Raw genomic sequence first — 19,125 nt, forward strand, 5'->3', positions numbered from 1 at the left:
ATTTTGGGGATAGTGAATATGCCTTTCTTTGGTTAAATAATTTATTTGTTCAATAAATACTGGGATAGGTGCCGCAGACAGAGCAGTGAACCACCCAACTAACCGGGCAATCCATCAACCAACCAACTAACTGCCAACCAACCAACTTATCCACCTACTAACCAATGAACCAACCACCAACCAACCAACCAACCAACCAGGCCTAATCTCTGTTCTCTTGGTTCTGTGGGGAAGGCGGTGAACAGAGTTAAGTAGGAAAGAGGCAGCAAATGCCAAGGGAGGCAGATTTGCAATTCAAAAAGGGATATTACTGGAATGTCTCCCTGAAAAGAGAACATCTGAACAGAGACTTGAAGGAAGGGAGGGGGTAGGCCATCCAAATGTGTAGGAAAGAGTATTCATTTATGAGCTGAACTCTTTTTTTCTTTAATTAATTTTTTATTTTTTTATAAACATATATGAGCTGAACTCTTTTTTTTTTAAAAGATTTTATTTATTTATTTGACAGAGAGAGAGAGATCACAAGTAGGCACAGAGGCAGACAGAGAGAGAGAGAGAGAGAAGGGGAAGCAGGCTCCCTGTTGAGCAGAGAGCCCTATGCGGGGTTCGATCCCAGGACCCTGGGATCATGACCTGAGCCGAAGGCAGAGGCTTAACCCACTGAGCCACCCAGGGGCCCCTATGAGATGAACTCTTAACAGAATAGAAACTTCCCCTGCATCTCCTATTTGGGTACGTTTGGATTTAGAGGTTCAGAGAGGAGAGGCAGGCTAAATGCTTGACTCTGTCTTCGCTTGTCAGCTCGCAAAATACTGAATTCATTTTCTGTCAGTCTCAGTTGGAGAAGTTAGTTTTTCCTAAATATCATCTTGGACTCCTGGTTCTAAGCTGTGAGTCCAATCTATTGTGACGATCTCTATTGAAATGGCCGTTGTCCTCTTCTTGACAGTGGGAACCTCTGTGTGAGTGGGAAACCGGGCAATCTGAAGCCCAGGTTCCAGCTAGATGTGTCGCAGAAGCAAAAAGATTCTCGAAGCCAGAGGGCACGAAAATGAAGAAAACCCTGCCCTGAGTCTGACCTCTGCAGATTCTTGAGCTTTATTAAAATGCCTTTGGCTGTTTTCTGTATTTGTCTCTTAGTACAGCTAATCAAACTCAGGTAGAAGAAGCTTGGGTAAGGAAGTACGTACAGGAGAGGAAATGGACTTACTATGTGCTGGGTGCACCTGTTCCCTTATCTATTCCTTTAGACCAACCTGAGAGGTAGTTATGGCTCTCACTTGTATTCCATGCATAGGGAAACTGAGACTCAGACAGGTGAAGTGATTCACCCAACGCCATTCACACAACTAACACGAGGAGATGCTAAGATTACCTGTTGGGCTGCACACAGGCTTGCAAATAGCTCCTTGCCTCCTGGACTGTCACTCATATGACTAGAAACACATATTGTATTTATGTATTATTATGTATGTATTTATCTCTCCAATAAAAAGCTGGCATAGACAATGTGACAAGGGGGTCCTATGTTCTGGGATTGTTATAGAAGCTGAAGAGTTAAGCAGAAAATTGTGTTTATTTCCAGGTCCAATTCTTAGTCCATTGTTTCTCTCCATGTATATTATTTTAGATTTTTAAAAAAGGATTTTATTTATTTATTTGGGAGCGAGAGAGAGGGAAAGAGAGAGAGTGAGTCAGAGGAGGGGTGAGAGGGATAGGGGTAAGCAGAATCCCTGCTGAGCACAGAGCCTGGCAGATGATGACGAATGCTTAACCAACTGAACTACCCAGGCGCCCCTTATTTTAATTTTTTAAAAGATTTTTATTTATTTATTTGACAGAGAGATCACAGGTAGGCAGAGAGGCAGGCAGAGAGAGAGGGGGAAGCAAGCTCCCCACTGAGCAGAGAGCCCAATGCTGGGCTCTATCCCAGGACCCTGAGATCACGACCTGAGCTGAAGGCAGAGGCTTTAACCCACTGAGCCCAGGCACCCCTAATTTTTATACTTAGTTGAAATTTTCATCAAACCCACACACCCAGATGCTTTTCAGAGTCAGCTTTGCATAAGAGACTTATTTCAGAGTCAGCTTTTGAATAAGAAAGTATATGTGCCTCACATCTCTCTTTCTCCATTTCTTGCTCTCCAAAGACAACCATGTTCATATCTTCTGGTTGTTTCTTTGGATGTCACTTCCATATCTATAAATAAGATGCTTACTTGCTATGGTTTTCTTTTTTTTTTTTTTTCAGTTTTAGGTATTACCCATTGAATTCCTGCTCTGAAAAAAGAGAATTTAGCTATCTGTCATCTCCTCTGAGTATGTCCAGACTCATTAGTATCTTATCAATTTTATCTGCCTGGAGACTTGGCCCCCAGATCCCTGCACCTACTCCTCATTGAGGTGGGTGCCTCCATGCCTGCTGACCTGGGGTCCTCCTGGGTCTCCATTTACATCACCCTGGAAGATTCTCTTTGATTTCCTCCTGAGAAGAACACCTGCTTTCTGGATCCAAGGCCTTTCCTAATCTAGTCCTTTACTTTTGGCAGAGCACCTCCTAATGGCTTCTGGAAACTGTCTGACCTTGGGGGACCAATCTCACACTTAGCTTATAGCATGGTAGCGCATTCCATATTGGAAATGATTTCCTCTCAAAAGGCCACTCCATGGCCTTCTTACAACTAGGATCATCACGGAGTAATTGGAGGCCCTTCTGAAGCTCATCTTTTGTATATAAACTGTACTTTCTCTCTGAAAGTTTTTATGATGTTCTCTTCACTATAGGGTATTGAAATTTCATGATGATGGTTCTAATATTTTTGTAGGATTATTTAATCAGTTCTGCTGAGCTCTCCCCATCAGTCTGGGAACATAGGCCCTTCAATTCTAGGACATTTTTTTCTTGACTTATGTCTTTGATGATTTCCTGCCCTTTGTGTTTCCTGATCCCAATTTCTGGAATTCTCTTTTTTCCAATGTGGGATTCCCTGACTAAGTCTCTCATTTTCTTCCATTTTCCCCTACTGTTTTTATCTCTCTCATTTAATCTAATATCTGGGAGTTTTATTTTTGTACTTTTATTCACTCAAGTTTTTTTTCTCATTCATTTTTTTCTTCTTTTTAAAAACAGTATCTTATTCTACTGTCATGGCCTTAATAGCTTCTCAAACCAGGAAGCCTAAAAGTTGAGACCCAATTGAGAAAGAGTTCAGGGGAGGCTGAGCAGAGTTTTGGTCTAGGAGAGAGTGTTTGCCACTTTGTGTAACTGACACAATGATTTTTTGCAATATATGCTATTGTTTTATTACTGATATTATTATCAGCAGTGATGGATGTTGCTGATGCTTTGACCAGACTCCTTCATGGCGCGGGGCACCCATTCCCCATGCTGCATTGGGTGTTGCTGTGAGGGTCCCAGCTGCCCCCTTTTCAGTGGAACTGCCCCTAGACAGATGGCATTGGGTGCTGCTTTGCCCTGAGGCTTCTAGCACCTTCCCCTCAGGGGCAGTGTGTCACCAAGACTGACTGATACAGAAATACATGAGGAGGGTCTCCTTGCCTCAAGGCAGGACCAGCTCTGGTACAATTCACACTGCAGGTTCCCTGTGAGGTTAGACTGAAGATGCTCTCCAGCTGGGATCACATCCTTCCTTAGCTCCTTCTCCTGTCCTGTCTTGTTCCCTCACTCTCCTTTTTCCTTAAGAAATCATGTGCACCCAAATCCCTCTTTCAGATTCAGCCTCCAGGGAAACTGGACCTAAAACAACCTATTTGATTGATAGAAAAATTTCAAGGAAGCTAAGTGATGTATGTATCACACACTTAATAGGGGGGCAGACCTAGGAGATTGCCCGGCTAGGTCTACTCTCAGTGCCTTGGCTCTTAACCACGACAGGATCCTACCTGATCTGACCTGTGCCTTGGTTTTCTTAGGTTCCTGGTTACTAGTGGGGGTTCACATCAAAGGACCACATAAGTTTTCTCCCAGACCCAGAATATATTCTCATTTGGAGGGAGGACTTGTATAAGCAAGCTACTGGGCCGTCTCCTTCTTTAAACATCTCCTTTATTAAATCCTCCAAGGATTTAATCCTCTCCAAGGATGAGAAGTATGTTGAGAGATCTCACCAGAAGAAGAGAGCATGCTGCCCTGCTTTCAGTGTGGAGAGAAGAAATTTGGGATGGTGAGCGGGGGAAGAAAAGACCCAAGAGACCCATGGTAGCTGTCTTCCAGTATTTGACACAGAGTTGTTTCTGCTTTCCTTCTCTGTAGCTGTTCAAGGGCAGAAATCGGGATGATGGGGAAACGTTGTGGAAGGTATATTCTGGTTCAGTGGAAACGACCTCTTAACATGACAGGAGTCCAGGGATGGAATGTGCTATGTTGCCATGTACTAATTTTCCCATCACTGGAAGTGTTTTGAGAGAGAAGATGAGGGCTGTTTAGAGTGAATTTTTGCTTTTGATACAGCACAGATGAGACAGCCTCTTAGTTCTGAATTTGAAGAATCTACGCTCAAACATGAAAAAAAAAAAGCTCCCTATTGTTGACAGCAAGACAGCAGAAAGTTTTTTTTTTTTTTTTTTAAGATTTTATTTGTTTATTTGACAGAGATCACAAGTAGGCAGAGAGGCAGGCAGAGAGAGAGGAGGAAGCAGGCTCCCCACTGAGCAGAGAGCCCGATGCAGGGCTTGATCCCAGGACCCTGGGATCATGACCTGAGCCAAAGGCAGAGGCTTTAACCCACTGAGCCACTGGGGTGGACCAGACAGCAGAATACTTTTTTAAAAACAAAAACTTGGGGCACCTGGGTGGCTCAGTGGGTTAAGCCGCTGCCTTCGGCTCAGGTCATGATCTCAGGGTCCTGGGATCAAGCCCCGCATCGGGCTCTCTGCTCAGCAGGGAGCCTACTTCCTTCTCTCTCTCTCTGCCTGCCTCTCTGCCTACTTGTGATCTTTGTCTGTCAAATAAATAAATAAAATCTTAAAAAACAAAAAAACAAAAACTTGCATGGAATTTCATGCATCAAACAGATCAAAGGAAAGACGCTCAGGTTAAAGCTGGAAGGGAGAAGGAAGGAGGGACCAGAGCCCTACCGTCTCAGCCTCCCTCAATTTTCTGATCTGGACCCCAGAACCAAGTCTAAGTTTCTTATATTTGCATTCAAGACTTTAAAATTCTTATGGCTATGCGATTCTGCAACATTATATGGTGAATGAACACCCAGCTATAGGCATGCAGTGTTTTTTCAGTTTCCAAACGGATCACAAGCATGCCAGCTGCCACTGCTCTGTTCCCACCACACCCCTACCTTCAGTATGCTCTCACAGCCTCCCCTCTGCCATATCTCTGAAACCTGTCTTCCTTCAAGGCTCCAGGAAGTTCCTCCACCAAGCTTTCTTTGCTGACCACCCTGGACTTTGTTCGTTGTCTATTATCTATTCTATTGGAATTTTCTTTTGTTTGTTCTTTGTTTTTTACTTTGATGCAGCACAGACAACTGTATTGTTTTTATTCTTGTGGCCATTCCTCCTGACCACTGTGATGATGTATTTCCTGCTTTCCGGACTCCAGGCCTGTGGTGGGATCGTACTTCTTGGCCCTCTAGTGGTTGGATGGGGCCATGTCACGGTTGTAACCCAGGGAGTTACACACGCTGCCTCTTACTTCCAAGGTCCAGGCATGTAAGGAGCAGTTCAGGACCCACCAGAGCTGTTTTTTCTCTGCCATGGTGATCAGTAACCATTGAGGAGCTATCCATCAGTCTGCGTTCCTGAGTGAGAAGATGCGGAGCAGGGTCTCCAGCCAGCTTGCAGTGAACACGCAGCACGAGTGGAAAATAAACCTTTGTTCTTCTAAGCCACCGAGAGTCTCCCCCCAGGCCTTCTTTCACCCCACCACTGTGTCATAACCTCCTTTACTCTAATGCAGTTCGCTATTAGGGGACAATATCTTACACGGTTTTGTATTTCTGATGCTCAACAGAGTACCCTGTTCATAGTAGATGCTCAGTCAAGCTCTGATTCATTTAGCAAACATTTCTGAAGTGTTTTTGGAAGTTCATCTAAAAATGATTGCTTTCCATTTTCCTGTAGAAGCTGTAAGCATTTTAGGGACAGGAACGCCCTTAGATAATTCCTCTGCCATTATGTCCCGAACACCAGTTCACAGGAAACTGAAAATGGCCTGCACAGGGGGGATAAGTTGTGGGGTGGGGGAAGTTAGAGAAAGATGTTCTAGAAGGGATGGAAACATGACCCAACCTGGAGACAGCGGTGGTCGATTCCTGGGAAAGAAGGCAAATGAAATGATGCATTGAGAGAAAGAGCAGCTTCTAGAAATGTCTGGGCCACAGTAAAGTAGCCAGTGAAGTCATCTTGGGAGGCCCAAGAGAGCTAGAAACAGGGATACCCTTGGAAGCATGCTCTGATGACTCTTTTCCCCTGAGCGAGAGCACGCCAAAGGAAAGATATACATTGTATATGCTTCAGACCCAGAAGACAGATCTGTCCTTGAGTCTGCATTCTGGGTAAATACTCTGGATCTTAGACTTGAAATTAGTTTAGGTAGTTTTGAAATTTTCAACCTTGATTTGAAAAAGCACAGGGGGCAGAGAGGTCTCAGGATCGCTGACAATCTTTGCCCCCTTTCTGGAACACTGACTTTGTTGACAAGAGAGGAGCCAGGAGAGCTGCAGGGAGGAAAGAGGTCAACCGTTAAACGCTCCAAGAAGTCAAGGCAGATGAGAATTCCTGGTAGATACTGACAGTGACCAGTCAGCAGGGCTCTTCTGTGTGCCAGACTCTTCTACTCTGTTCTAAGGGCTTAACAAATATTACCTTAATCATCTTCACAGCAAACCTCTGGGCTCAGCAGCGTTGTCTCTGTATTAGGAACGACAAACTGAGGTTCAAAGACATTAACTGATTTGTTCAAAGTCACGTGGATAGTGATATATATACATATATATGTGATATATATATATATAGATGAATATTACTCAGCCCTAAAGAATGAAATCTTGCCATTTGCAGATGTGGCTAGAGAGTGTAATGCGGGGTGCCTGGGTGGCTCAGTGGATTAAGCCTCTGCCTTTGGCTCAGGTCATGATTTCAGGGTCCTGGGATTGAGCCCCACGTTGCTCTGCAGGGAGCCTACTTGTGATCTCTCTCTCTCTGTCAAATAAATAAATAAAATCTTAAAAAAAAATAAAAGGGAGTGTAATGCTAGACCAAATAAGTCAGAGAAAGACACAAACCATATGATTTCACTTCTATGCGGTATTTAAGAAAAAATAATGCAGCAAAGAGGAAAAAAAGAGAGAGGCAAATGGAGAAACAGACTTAAGTCTAGAGAACAAACAGATGGTCACAGGGTGATGGGGGTTAGAGCACGCTCACCAGGATGAGCGAGGGGTGTTGTAAGGAAGTGCTGAATCACTGTATTATACATCTGAAACTAATATTACACTGTATGTTCACTAACGGAATTTAAATAAAAACTTTTAAGAAAGTCACATGGCTGGTAAGTGGTAAAGTGAGGATTTAAATCCAGATTTGTTTGGTTTCAAAGCATTCTTCTTCTTTTTTTTTTTTTAATTCCCACACACTGGCCCTGGTGATAGATGGTCACACATCATTTCAAGATACTTGAAGAAAAAGTGCCAGCATGACCACGGCCATCCCTAACCACACGTAGCACCAGGAGCCAGCAGGCTGGAAAGTAATAGACATAACGATAGAAAGCCAGAAAATCTCCAAGCCTCACGGGGGCCAAGAGTCTCAAACTCTTTCCCTACCATCTTCCTTTTCCCTCAACCCCCCCAAAACTACAATGAAGCAAAATGTAGATGGAAGTGGTCTTTTTATGCGAGTCTCCTCTACAGCTGAAAACCAGTATTGATGGTGTTAAATAATGCACATAACGGATTCAGGTCATTCCTTAATTAGGGCCACTAGTCTGCTAATCAGCATCCCCGGGAACAAGCACACAGGGTTATGATGAAGTTCTTTATGGGAGGAGAAGGAGATCTCGAAACAGTTTAGTGTAGGAGAAGCTCTGTGCCTTTAAGTGTTCTTTGGATGTACAAAGTCCCTTCAGGACTAAAGATTCTTTAGGAGTGGGGCTCCCATGAGTCACTCACCTCTCTCTCTAGTCTTTCCCGACTCTAAAAACAGTCTCCTTCCCCAAGAATGGAGGAAGTTGTGCCTTTGGTTTTGCCCTGAGCCTTGTGAACTCAAGTGGCACCTTGGGTTTCTTTTCAGCCACCCTTTCTGGAAGGAAAGGAAATCTGTTCCAGTCTACTGGGCTGATGTCCTCACTAGTAATCCTTAGAAGAAAGCTCCTTGTCAAAGAGCACTTTTTCTTTGAGTTTTCTGTTGCAATAATTGAGTTATTTACAGCAAATTTGTCATTGTTGGTCTTAGGCAAAGCCCTTCTCTTGTTTGATTTTTACTGATTTATTGATTTTTATCCCCACAATCAACTCTCCGCCATGTCCTGCATAGGCAACTCCTCTCATGTTTTAATATGTACCTTTTTAGAGTGTATGCATTTTTATGTTACATAAGTGGTTTTGATATGCCCCCCAATAATGGGTCCCTGATTAAAGGAGTGAGACTGATATAAAGCGAAGGTCAAGCAAAGCTTTATTCCGCTCCAAGCATCAAGAATCAGACCGAACGTTTGGGGCCACACCTCTTACAAGAGAGGGCGACCTTTCTCTGTTTCACAGACTAGCTTTTAAGGGCAAAGGCCATGTGGCTGGGCCTGGCCACGCACAGGTGGCCAATGAGATTGTAATACACAGAGGAAACTCCACAGTCATGTTAGGTCCCACATAAGTGACCAATTGAATTACAATTTACCCTATAGTAGACATTTGACCTAGCCTATCACCTTGTTAGAATTGGCGCCCAAAAGGCTCCCAAAGGGCATGGCCCATACTCCTTGGTAGCTAGGGAGACAGTATGTATCCCCCTACTGAACGGATGTCTCCACCTGGCCTGACCCACCCTTATATCTGGGCTTTGTTACCTGGGGCTGGTTTCCAGGACTTGTTTTTAAGTAAGTCCCCTGGGGGAAGGGGAGCAGGGATAGTTTCAGGGTTAAACAACAAGGTTTTTGTTCCTGCTTGTTCCAGAGCAGGAAGGTGATAGTCCTCCTGTTGGTGTGTCCCTGATTCTGCTCATTTGGAAATGATAGATCTTTCTATTGTTGTGCTAAAAAGCTTTGGCTCTTCTCTGATCCATCTACCAGGCCTTAGGTATATGAGCTCCTTCCACTCCCAAACTCAGGGCCTTACCCCGGAAAGGCTTTGTTATTCCTCACGTGCCAGCAGATAACTGGACTTCAGCGGAATTGCTCTGGCCGGCGTAGCTCTGCTCTGTGCATCTCTTATTGTCTTTGGACCACGGGAGCAAACTGGCCCTTCCTTTGGCACCTGGGAAGATGCTATCAGTTCTTCTCCAACACACACTGTTAAAAGTAAGGTCTGTGGCCTTCCTGCTCATCGCACTCCCAAAGGCAGATGACTGAGTTTCCAGTGGTGATGGCCATGGGGCCAGTACATGTTTCCCTCTGCTTCTGCCCTTCCCTTATGATCCTTTAAATGAACTGTCAACATATGGGACATCATAGGGCATCCTCATTGCTGGAGGGAACCCAAGGAGCACAGAAGTATCATTCCTGATCTGTCTCATTGCTCTCTCTCTTTTCTTTTACCAGACATGAAATAATAGTAAAAACATTTTCCCCCTGCTTGGCTCCCCAGTTGCATTATAAACCTCCCTGGAGGCAAGGCTGTGTCCTCTTTTTGTTAACGTCCTGGCTTCCTCTGAAAGCAGACAAGGTGGTGTATTCAGGACGCAGTACGCCAATGTGGATGACTACTTGCCCATCTGTCCAATCTGAAATGACTGTTCCCTTTCTGGTTCACTGATCATGGGTCCACCATGCTCCTTGAGGGCAATGAATACCAGTCTGGACTGCCCAGCATGGAGATCTCTGCCTGTCTTGCCAGCCCAAGAGCCTCCAAGCCTGCTAATCTCCTCCTGAGCTCCCAGCATTCATGAAACTCATTTTCCTGGTTTTGACTGTTACCCTGCTCCTGGTCTGGGTCGCCCAAGGTAAACAAGATCTCTCCCAAGGGTCATGTTCAGGGAATTCTTGGGACTCTTGCAGCCTGGGCTAGGAGAATAGCGGGCTCCACAGAGGGCTTTGCATGATCTCTGTAGCCAAGGGAAAATTTGAGTTGTCTGGTACCAACTGATCTTGCCAGCGCCATTACTTGATCTCTCGGGTCTCTGGCTTGCTCTGGAAAAGTGGAACATGATGATGGGGGCAGAGGATATGTGCAAGGGATTTGGGTGTGGAATATAGTAAAATGGGTACTTTTCCAAAAACACTTGGGAGGGATTTGAATTTTGATCTACTGTTGCCTCCATGAAAATGGTTCCTAAATTTCTGATTGAGGATTCTTTTTTTAAAGATTTTATTTATTTGTTAGAGAGAGAGAGGGGGAAAGCACAAGCAGGGAGAGCAGCAGGGGGAGAGAGAAGCAGGCTCCCCACTGAGCAAGGAGCCTGATGCAGAACTCAATCCCAGGACTCTGGGATCACGACCTGAGCCCAAGGCAGACACTTAACCAACGGAACCACCCAAGTGTCCCTCTGATTGAGGATTCCAAGTCCATTCTCAGACAGTTTCAATTTATCTGGGCTACTTTAGCTTGTAGGTTCCAGAGAGCAGCTGTTCCTCATTGTCTTTGCTGGTTAAGACCAGCAGAATGGCCAAGGATGTTGTGGAGAAGGGAGTATGACATTCTTGAGAACTTTACAGGTGCCGTAGAAGATGTGCAGATAGATGTGCACATGAGCATATTTCAGATTCCTGTCCCATTTCATTGATATGGTCAGAGAGGTACTGAGAGCAAAGGGGAAAGGGAGTTGATACGGGGCACCCGGTTACACTATACTATGGGGGAGATGAAAACTTGGAGAGAGGGGGACTGCCTGTTTCCCCCAAAGGAGCTGGTCAGGAAGGAGAAGTTACCTCATAGGTCCCAGGCCACCATATTTGGGGGCCTTTGGAATTGTGACTCAGGGCACAAATGGGAGAAGAAAGGATAATGGCCCATCATCTCTCCTAAATCTGGCAGATGCCTTGTAAGGGCTTATTCCCCATATATATGTCCTATTTCTCTCACTATTGTCATCTCTGCTGGGCTTCGACCTCCCCCTTCCCCAGCCTGCTGCTTTATTTCAAGACTGACCCTGCCCTCTCCTTTTGTTTTGTTCTGTTTTGTCCTCTCCTTCTTTTTTAATTTCAGCCAGGTATTGCTGGGGTAAGTTGGGAAGGTGCAGAACAAAGTGTGAACAGAACGAAGTATCCCATATATTATGCCCATATATTATGAAGCTAAGTGTTGTGTAAACCCCAAGTATGTACCTGTCCAAACTTGATCCTTAAGCACACCTGGAAGCCTGGGGTGACCTCTGTAGTCTGACCCCTCTTGCCCAACACGGAGTCCAACATCATGAGAGCCCACACTTCTATTAAATCATTCTTGGCTGTACCATTTGTGCCTGGCATTTTGGCCTCATTACACTTACAGATCAATAACAGAGGAAGGTGTGTGTGTAGGTTGGGGAGAATGGGGTGGATCCGTAGGTGGTTAACAATCTGTTTTGCATATCGCTCCTAGCCTGCTGGCCCACAACTCGTCCCAGATGATATAAATGAGGAATGTCCATTCTATCCACTTGATTCTTATTTTCTAGACCAGCACTGCCAATAGAACTCTCTGCAAGGATGGCATGTCTCATCTCTGTGTTGTCCAATATGGTAACCACGAGCCAAGTGTGCCTATTAAGCATTTGAAATGTGGCTAGTGAGTAAGGACACAGAGAGACCTGTTGCATCCTTGTTTGCAATGCAAAAGCAAAGCCCCAAAGCATTCTAAACGTCCATCAGAGGGAAATGATGTATTCATGCTAATGACGACGATGTCTCACTCAAAAAAGATGATGTGAACCCACTTAACTCTGCAAGACATATTGTGGGATGAAAAAAGAAAGACATCCCCTGACATGGAAAACAAAACATTAGCCCATACTATATGTTTTCTAAAGGTGCATATACACCTATAAAGTCAGCAGGGGACAATAATACAGACGCAGACACTTTTTGCTTTTTAAATCACACCATAAATACATATTATATGATTTTTATTAATATCTTCTCCCCTGACAAGGCATCAAGCTCCACGAGCACATGAAAGACAAAGAAAAAGGAAAAGAGACGTGGCTAGGGTAATTGGGGAATGGAATCTAATCACATCTAATTTCTACTTCCATTTCGATAGCTACGCGTGGGTAGTGGTTATCATACCAGACACTTTAGTGGTAGCTTTAGGCTCCGGGGACACAGGTTGCTTCTTTTTTTCTACTTTCACCCAAAAGGCTGCAACCCTCCTGTGAGAAGACCTGAGGTTCTACCCTATTAGGGACTCCAGGATGGCATCTCACTGTTTCCTTCAACCCGCAGAGAGCTGGCGTCAGGCCACATGGGGTTCCAGCTCCATATGTTTCCTTTCCTCCCAGTTGGGGTCACGGGATATTTAATTGTGGGCTAGTCCTTTTCTGGAACTGATCCTGAACTGAAACAATGGGGATCTTTCCATCACCAGCCCCACGATTTGAGTTGTGGCCTCGAGTATTCCCCGCCCTTACTGCTTATCTGACTAATCAAAAAGGACTTGATTATTCTGAATTGGGGTGTTCTGTTGGGCATCATCTACTCACTCTCCAGTCCCTTCCTATGAGAGCCCTGAAACTGGTCTTAGCATTAGGGCTCACCTCCGTCATCCACAGCAGAGCCCTCTGCTGAAACTTCCAGTCTCAGGGTCTACGTATTCCTGAAAACATCAAAGGAAGAACACTGGATTCGGAATCAGAAGGTCTGGGTTCAAATCCGTAACCACATATCTTCTGCATGTTGCTAGGCAAGCCATTTAACCTTCTCCGTTTTATCTTCTCATTTCTAAGGTGAGGATTCATCCCATCTGAGGCACAGGGGTGTTGTAAGATCAAATGAAGGAAGAGGTAGGAAATGCCCAGCGCAGAGGCTAGCACACATTCGATTCCCGTTAAGACTTCAGTCGCCCTCCTCTTCCCTTCTCGCAATAGGTCCGCCATCATGGCCGCTTGGGTCTTCCTTGGCAATGCCCTTGTACAAGCCCTACTATTCCTCACTGTTTTCGGGGCTGTTCTCTCAGCTCAGTCCCTGCTTAGTGTCCTTCCTCCTCCTTCTCATGCTCCAGGCCTTCTACTTTATGTTTTGCTGCTGGTCTTTTATTTCCCCGCCCAGTCAGATTGTCCCACATCCTGGCACCAAATCTCACAAGGGTTCTGTGTGGTGGATTGCAATATTCTTCAACATATTTGATGATGACACACCTTAAATTCATCACTGGATGTAATGATTTGAGTTCAGACCAGCTTAAGCAGAAAGAGCATTTCTTGGAAAGATACCATGTAGCTCATAGAAGTGATAGGAAGTCTAGATCATTGGCATTGGAAGGACCAAGGGAGAGTGAGCAGCAGAAGTGATCCACTGGGATCCCACCAGCAGCATTGCCGTCCTGGCACTGGACACCTGGAGTCTTGTCTGGACTTCTCCCAACAGTGGCTTCTGCCTGCTGGCCACCATATATTGTCTCCACCTTCTCTGTGGTTCGAATTTAGTCCTTTAAGATTCAGAGTCCTCTGCTGAGCCTGGGTCATATGCCTGCTTACTAACTCTCAAAGTGGTGCAAAAGAATATTTGCCTTTGGTGTTTTCTGTAGTGGGACATCAGCCCTCCTTTCCATTGAAACCCAAAGAATGGAATGGGATTCAGCTGCTCAGTGTCCGAAGATGCAGCAAGCGACCAGGGAATCTCACCCCAAGGATTTGCCTTCCCTTGAAGTGTTTCCCTTTCACTTTGACTTTCTGACTGCCAGAGCGGAGATTAGGGTGAGCAAGGGGAGGTGTCTAGGACGCAACATAGAAGGGGACATTCACCCTCGGGGTCACATGAGTGCCTCCTGGTACCTCCCTAGCCTCCTCCCAGTCCCGGCCTCACCAATGCCATCCTGCACTTCTCCTTTGCACTGCCCACCATGCCTGTGTTTGTACTCAGGATAGACTGTCATCCCCATGAAGACAGAGACCATGGCTGATTCATTTTCTGTATCTCAGGACACAGAATCAAGCACAAATCCAGTGTTCAGTCAATATTAGTTGAACAATTTTGACTTCATGAGATAATATGTTTGACTTAAAATAGATAGCAGAAATGGTCTCACAAGAGAACTCCCTCCTTCAAGCAGCACTTCACCTTGGAAGAGGATCAGTGTTTGATATTCAAGAACCACAGAATGATACTAGAGATTCATATTGTGATTGTAAGACAAGACTGTTAGCAGGGCGGGTACGGTTTCGCCATCCAGCACTGGGATGACCATTGGTTAATGCTTCCATTATAGCCCAGCAGATTGTGAGGTGCTCTTGCTGGGATGCTTGGGTGGCTCAGTCAGTTAAATGTCTACCTTTGGCTCAGGTCATGATCCCAAGGTCCTGGGATTGAGCCCCACATAGGGCTTCCCTGCTCAGCGGGGAGCCTGCTTCTCCCTCTCCCTCTGCTGCTCCCCCTGCTTGTGCTCTCTTGCTCTCTCTGTCAAATAAATAAAATCATAAAAATCAGGTGGTGTCATTCTCTGAATGTCTGGAATTCTTGTGGACACTCCGCTTTGCCTTAAAATAAAAAAAACCTGTTATATATTGATGAGGTCAACTATACAAACATATTTTAGATTTTTAAAACAAATGTTGTGGCAGGGTGATATATTAAGAATTTAATGTAATTTTTAAAAATTTAAATTCAATTAATTAACATATGATGTATTATTGGTTTCAGAGGTACAGGCCTGTGATTCATCAGTCTTATATAATACCCAGTGCTCATTATATCCTGTGCCCTCCTTAATGTCTGTCACCCAGTTACCCCAGTCCCCCACTCCTCCTCCCCTCCAGCAACCCTCAGCTTGTTTCCTGTGATTAAGAGTTTCCCTCTCTGGCTTCATCTTGTTCTATTTTTTCCTCCCTTCCCCTATGATCTTCTATTTTGTTCCTTTAATTCCATGTATCAGTAAGATCATATGATAATTGTGTTTCTCTGATGGTCTTATTTTGCTTAGCATAACACTCTCTAGTTCTATTCACATCATTGCAATTGGCAAGATTTCGGGGTTTTTTTTGGTGGCTGCATAATATTCCATTGTTTATATATACCACATCTTCTTATTTTTTCTATTAACATATAATGTATTATTTGTTTCGGGGGTCCAGATCTGTGATTCATCAGTGTTACACACTTCACAGCACTCACCATAGCACATACCCTCCCCAATGTCCATCCCTCCAGCCACCCCATTCCTCCCACCCCCTCCCCCCACCACCCCAGCAACCCTCAGTTTGTTTCCTGAGATTAAATTAAAAAAGTGTGGGGCACCTGGGTGGCTCAGTGGGTTAAAGCCTCTGCCTTCTGCTCAGGTCATGGTCTCAGGGTCCTGGGATCGAGCTCGGCATCGGGCTCTCTGCTCAGTGGGAAGCCTGCTTCCTCCTCTCTCTGCCCGATGCTCTGCCTACTTGTGATCTCTGTCTGTCAAATAAATAAATAATAAAATCTTTAAAAAAATAAATAAAAATTTTAAATGTTAAAAAAAAAAAAGAACGGAAACGAGCAGCCTAGTTACTTGATGCTGTTCAGGCCTTCCTTCCCCTCTAAGCAGTTATCTCTGTTCCTTCTAAAACTGCCTTTTTACACGCTTGCCTTTTCAAGATGCAGCAGAACGCAACTCAGAAATTAGCTTTTCTTCTGCTTCACTTGTGTCTAAAACAGGCAAAAATTACTTAGTATGATGTAATCAGAAAGAAGACGTTTTATAATGAAAAAAAAAATGGAGTCACTGTCAAAGAGTTTCACGTGGTGAGGCTGGAGTGGTTCCCAGGTGATCTGAGGCATCTGGGGCTGAGACACCCCTTAAAAATCGTTTCCTTTGTGGGTTAAGATGTACTTGTGAAGCCAAGCTGACCAAAATCATGCCATCACTTACCAAGTGACCTTGAGCAGGTGAGCTAATCTCTCTTAACCCATAAGAGCGGTGTGAGGATGAAACCAGTGTTTACCTGGGGAGCTGGAGTATCTCCTTCTCTCTTCTCTTCTCAGGGGCCTACTGCTGTTAATAGGACCGGAAACGTCCGTGTCTGTGGAGTCACCAGGCTGTTCACGTTCTACGAAAGGAGTTTATCTATACCCACATCTTACCCAACTGTATGTGTATCTATTATTATACAAATAAAATTTCGATATCAAAAGTTAAAAAAAAGAATTTAATGTAGCAATTACCTGATCATTTTTTCCTTGGGTTGCTTGAACAGGCATCCGCATAGACAGTGAAAAGATCTTTTTTTTTTTTCCCTGCCCAGTTATTGGAAGGGGAGCCGGAACTTCGTGTTCTGAATCCTGGCCTTCCTTTGCCACTGGGGGACTGAAAAAAAAGTGTGTGTGTGTGTGTGTGTGTGTGTGTGTGAGAGAGAGAGAGAGAGAGTTTCACCCCCCCCCCCTTTGTTAGAGAGACCCAGACACAAGGAAGGCAGATTGAATTGTCTCAGGAGGCGTGGGATGGAGATTTTAGCTTCAAGTTCAGGAGACGAGGGGCCTGGCACTCGGAGGTGTGGAATCTCCACACAACCGGGAGAAGACATGGGAGTTTGGTTTCTGGGCTGTTCGATTAAGTGCCCCGAGGCTCTAAGTCCTTGGATGGGACTGCGGGCGTGGAGACCACCACTGCGGGGATAGCCACGGTGGGAGGCTGTGGTCCCGGGACACGCAGCACAGGCTTCCACGGCGGGCCTGGGGTCAGCGGGGAAGGCTGGCGAGGAGCAATTCTCCGATGCCCAGAGCCGACTGATGAGCGGCTGGTGGGATTCGTCCGCGGTAGCCTGCGCATGAGGAGCAAGAGAAATGAAGCTCATCGCAGGCAAGTAAGGAGCAGGTTCCTCCTCGTTTCCCGGAATCATGGGGTCCTAGTAGGAACAAGAGGAGAAAGACCGGAGACCCCCACAGTCACTGACATCGGGCATCTCTCCAACTTCTTAAGTGGCATCTCGGAGCAGAATTTAAACTGCATATAAATGAAGAAAGCATTGGCGGAGGCTTGAGTGTCGTGGCGCTTTCATGACTGGTGTGTGGTCATTAATGTGTTAATGGCTTTTAGAAGCAATGCTATCACCGGGTCCTGACACATTGCTCGAAGGGGGACACAGTCCACAGTCGGGGATACACTGGTGTGGGGGTGTCTCCAGCTGCCAACCCCTCAATCATAGTCTCCTCCCACTTGCCTGAAAACTTGGCCTCCTATCGCCTCTCTCAAGCCAAAGGCCAAACACACACTTCCTCACCAGGAAGGCGAGAAGACGTGAGTGCAGACAAGTCAAAGAAGCCTGGAGAAGGCTGTGATTTCATGGTGTTCATTTCTTCCACCTTCTTGTCATATGTATTTTTTTTTAATATTTTATTTATTTATTTGACAGAGAGAGAGAGAGAGAGAGAGAGATCACAGGCAGGCAGAAGCAGGCCCCCTGCTGAGCAGAGAGCCCAATTTGGGGCTTGATCCCAGGACCCTGAGATCATGACCTGAGCCAAAGGCAGAGGTCCAACCCACTGAGCCACCCAGGCGCCCCTGTCATATATATTTTTTAAAGATTTTATGTTTATTTGAGAGAGAGCACAAGTAGGGGGAGGGGCAGAGGGAGAGGAACAAGCAGAGTTGCCTGCTGAGCGGAGAGCCTGACTTGGGGCTTGATCCCAGGACCCCAAGATCATGACCTGAACTGAAGTCTGACGCTTAACCCACTGAGCCATCCATTCTTGCCGTATCATTAACCTCACAGGTTAGAGGGAGGGTCCCCTGAGATAGAGTAAAAGTATGTGGCCTGTGTGGGACCTGCTGGGAACTAGATCACTAGCACTGGCCTCCCACTCCGCACCCTGGGATTCAGGCTACAAGGCGTGGGCAGCCTTTCAGGAGCTGAAAAAAATGCAACTGTGCAGATTTCACAGGGTGGGAGGTGCAGGTCTTAAGGAACTGGCCAGGCCAGGCTGTACCGTGTGGGAGGCATTACACAGCCTGAAGCTACTTTCTGTTCTGGTCTTGGCAGGACCCAGGAGATACCACACAGTTCCCAGGGGCCCAGTTGGCTCTCTGACCAAGGTCTGCCTCTTTCCCTATCTCCTGGTCTCCCACGGTGGCTCCTCCCACACCGGCCACATTGGCAGCCACTGTCCCCTGCTGCCCACTGCCCTTAGCCTTGGCCTGGGTCTCCTGGCCTTACATAAAATCACTGTGCAACTATCATGCTCAGAGTCAGAGCACGTAGGGGCTTGAGGAGGGCCGAGGGCTGAACTGGACAGAACTCTAGGCCGTGGCGTTTGATGGTCTGAGAACAAATACAGACACACACATGTACTCAAGAATACACAAACACACACCCACCTAACTACACATCTACACACAAATGACAAGCAAGTATAAACTTACACATAAACATTGTAGTACTCGTATACACAAAATACACACAAATAACCCAGGCACATGAAATATACATAAAATACACAAATGTGAGCGTACACAGCCATGCACGGATTTACACACACATAAAAGTACATATAAACACAATGTAAGGGTATAAACTCAGATACCCAACTTGAGATGCTATAGAAATGAACCCATCTTTTTTTGTTTCTCCTTATCTCAGTCAAGGCTGTTTCTCTGAATCATCCCAGAGCTTCCTGGCAATCTCTGCGTACAAGGGTTCATAAAGGGGCTCATGAAATGTTGCAAAGAACTGCCATCAGGAGGGGCCTGAAATCCCCGGGGTGCAACTTCTGGTCTGTTACAATAATAAAGCAGATCCTTCTACCTGACTCAGGAAGAGTCAGGAGTGTCATGTGTCTTCCCTAAATGCTTCCTGGGGATTTGCTCATTTGGTCCTTACCAACCCTGTGAAGTCAGAACTATC

At 45.5% G+C, this 19,125-nt stretch overlaps 1 protein-coding gene across 1 annotated transcript; it reads left to right on the plus strand.

The window, feature by feature from the left end:
* The first annotated feature begins 10,797 nt into the window (after nt 1-10,797).
* DEFB121 (defensin beta 121) lies at nt 10,798-11,463 on the plus strand. The gene is given in 3 exon segments (XM_059134334.1): nt 10,798-10,840; nt 11,331-11,407; nt 11,410-11,463. Coding segments are annotated over 3 exon segments (174 nt in total).
* The last annotated feature ends 7,662 nt before the right edge of the window (nt 11,464-19,125 follow it).

Source organism: Mustela lutreola, chromosome 9 (genome assembly GCF_030435805.1).
Source record: "Mustela lutreola isolate mMusLut2 chromosome 9, mMusLut2.pri, whole genome shotgun sequence".
Taxonomy (NCBI): Eukaryota; Metazoa; Chordata; class Mammalia; order Carnivora; family Mustelidae; genus Mustela; species Mustela lutreola.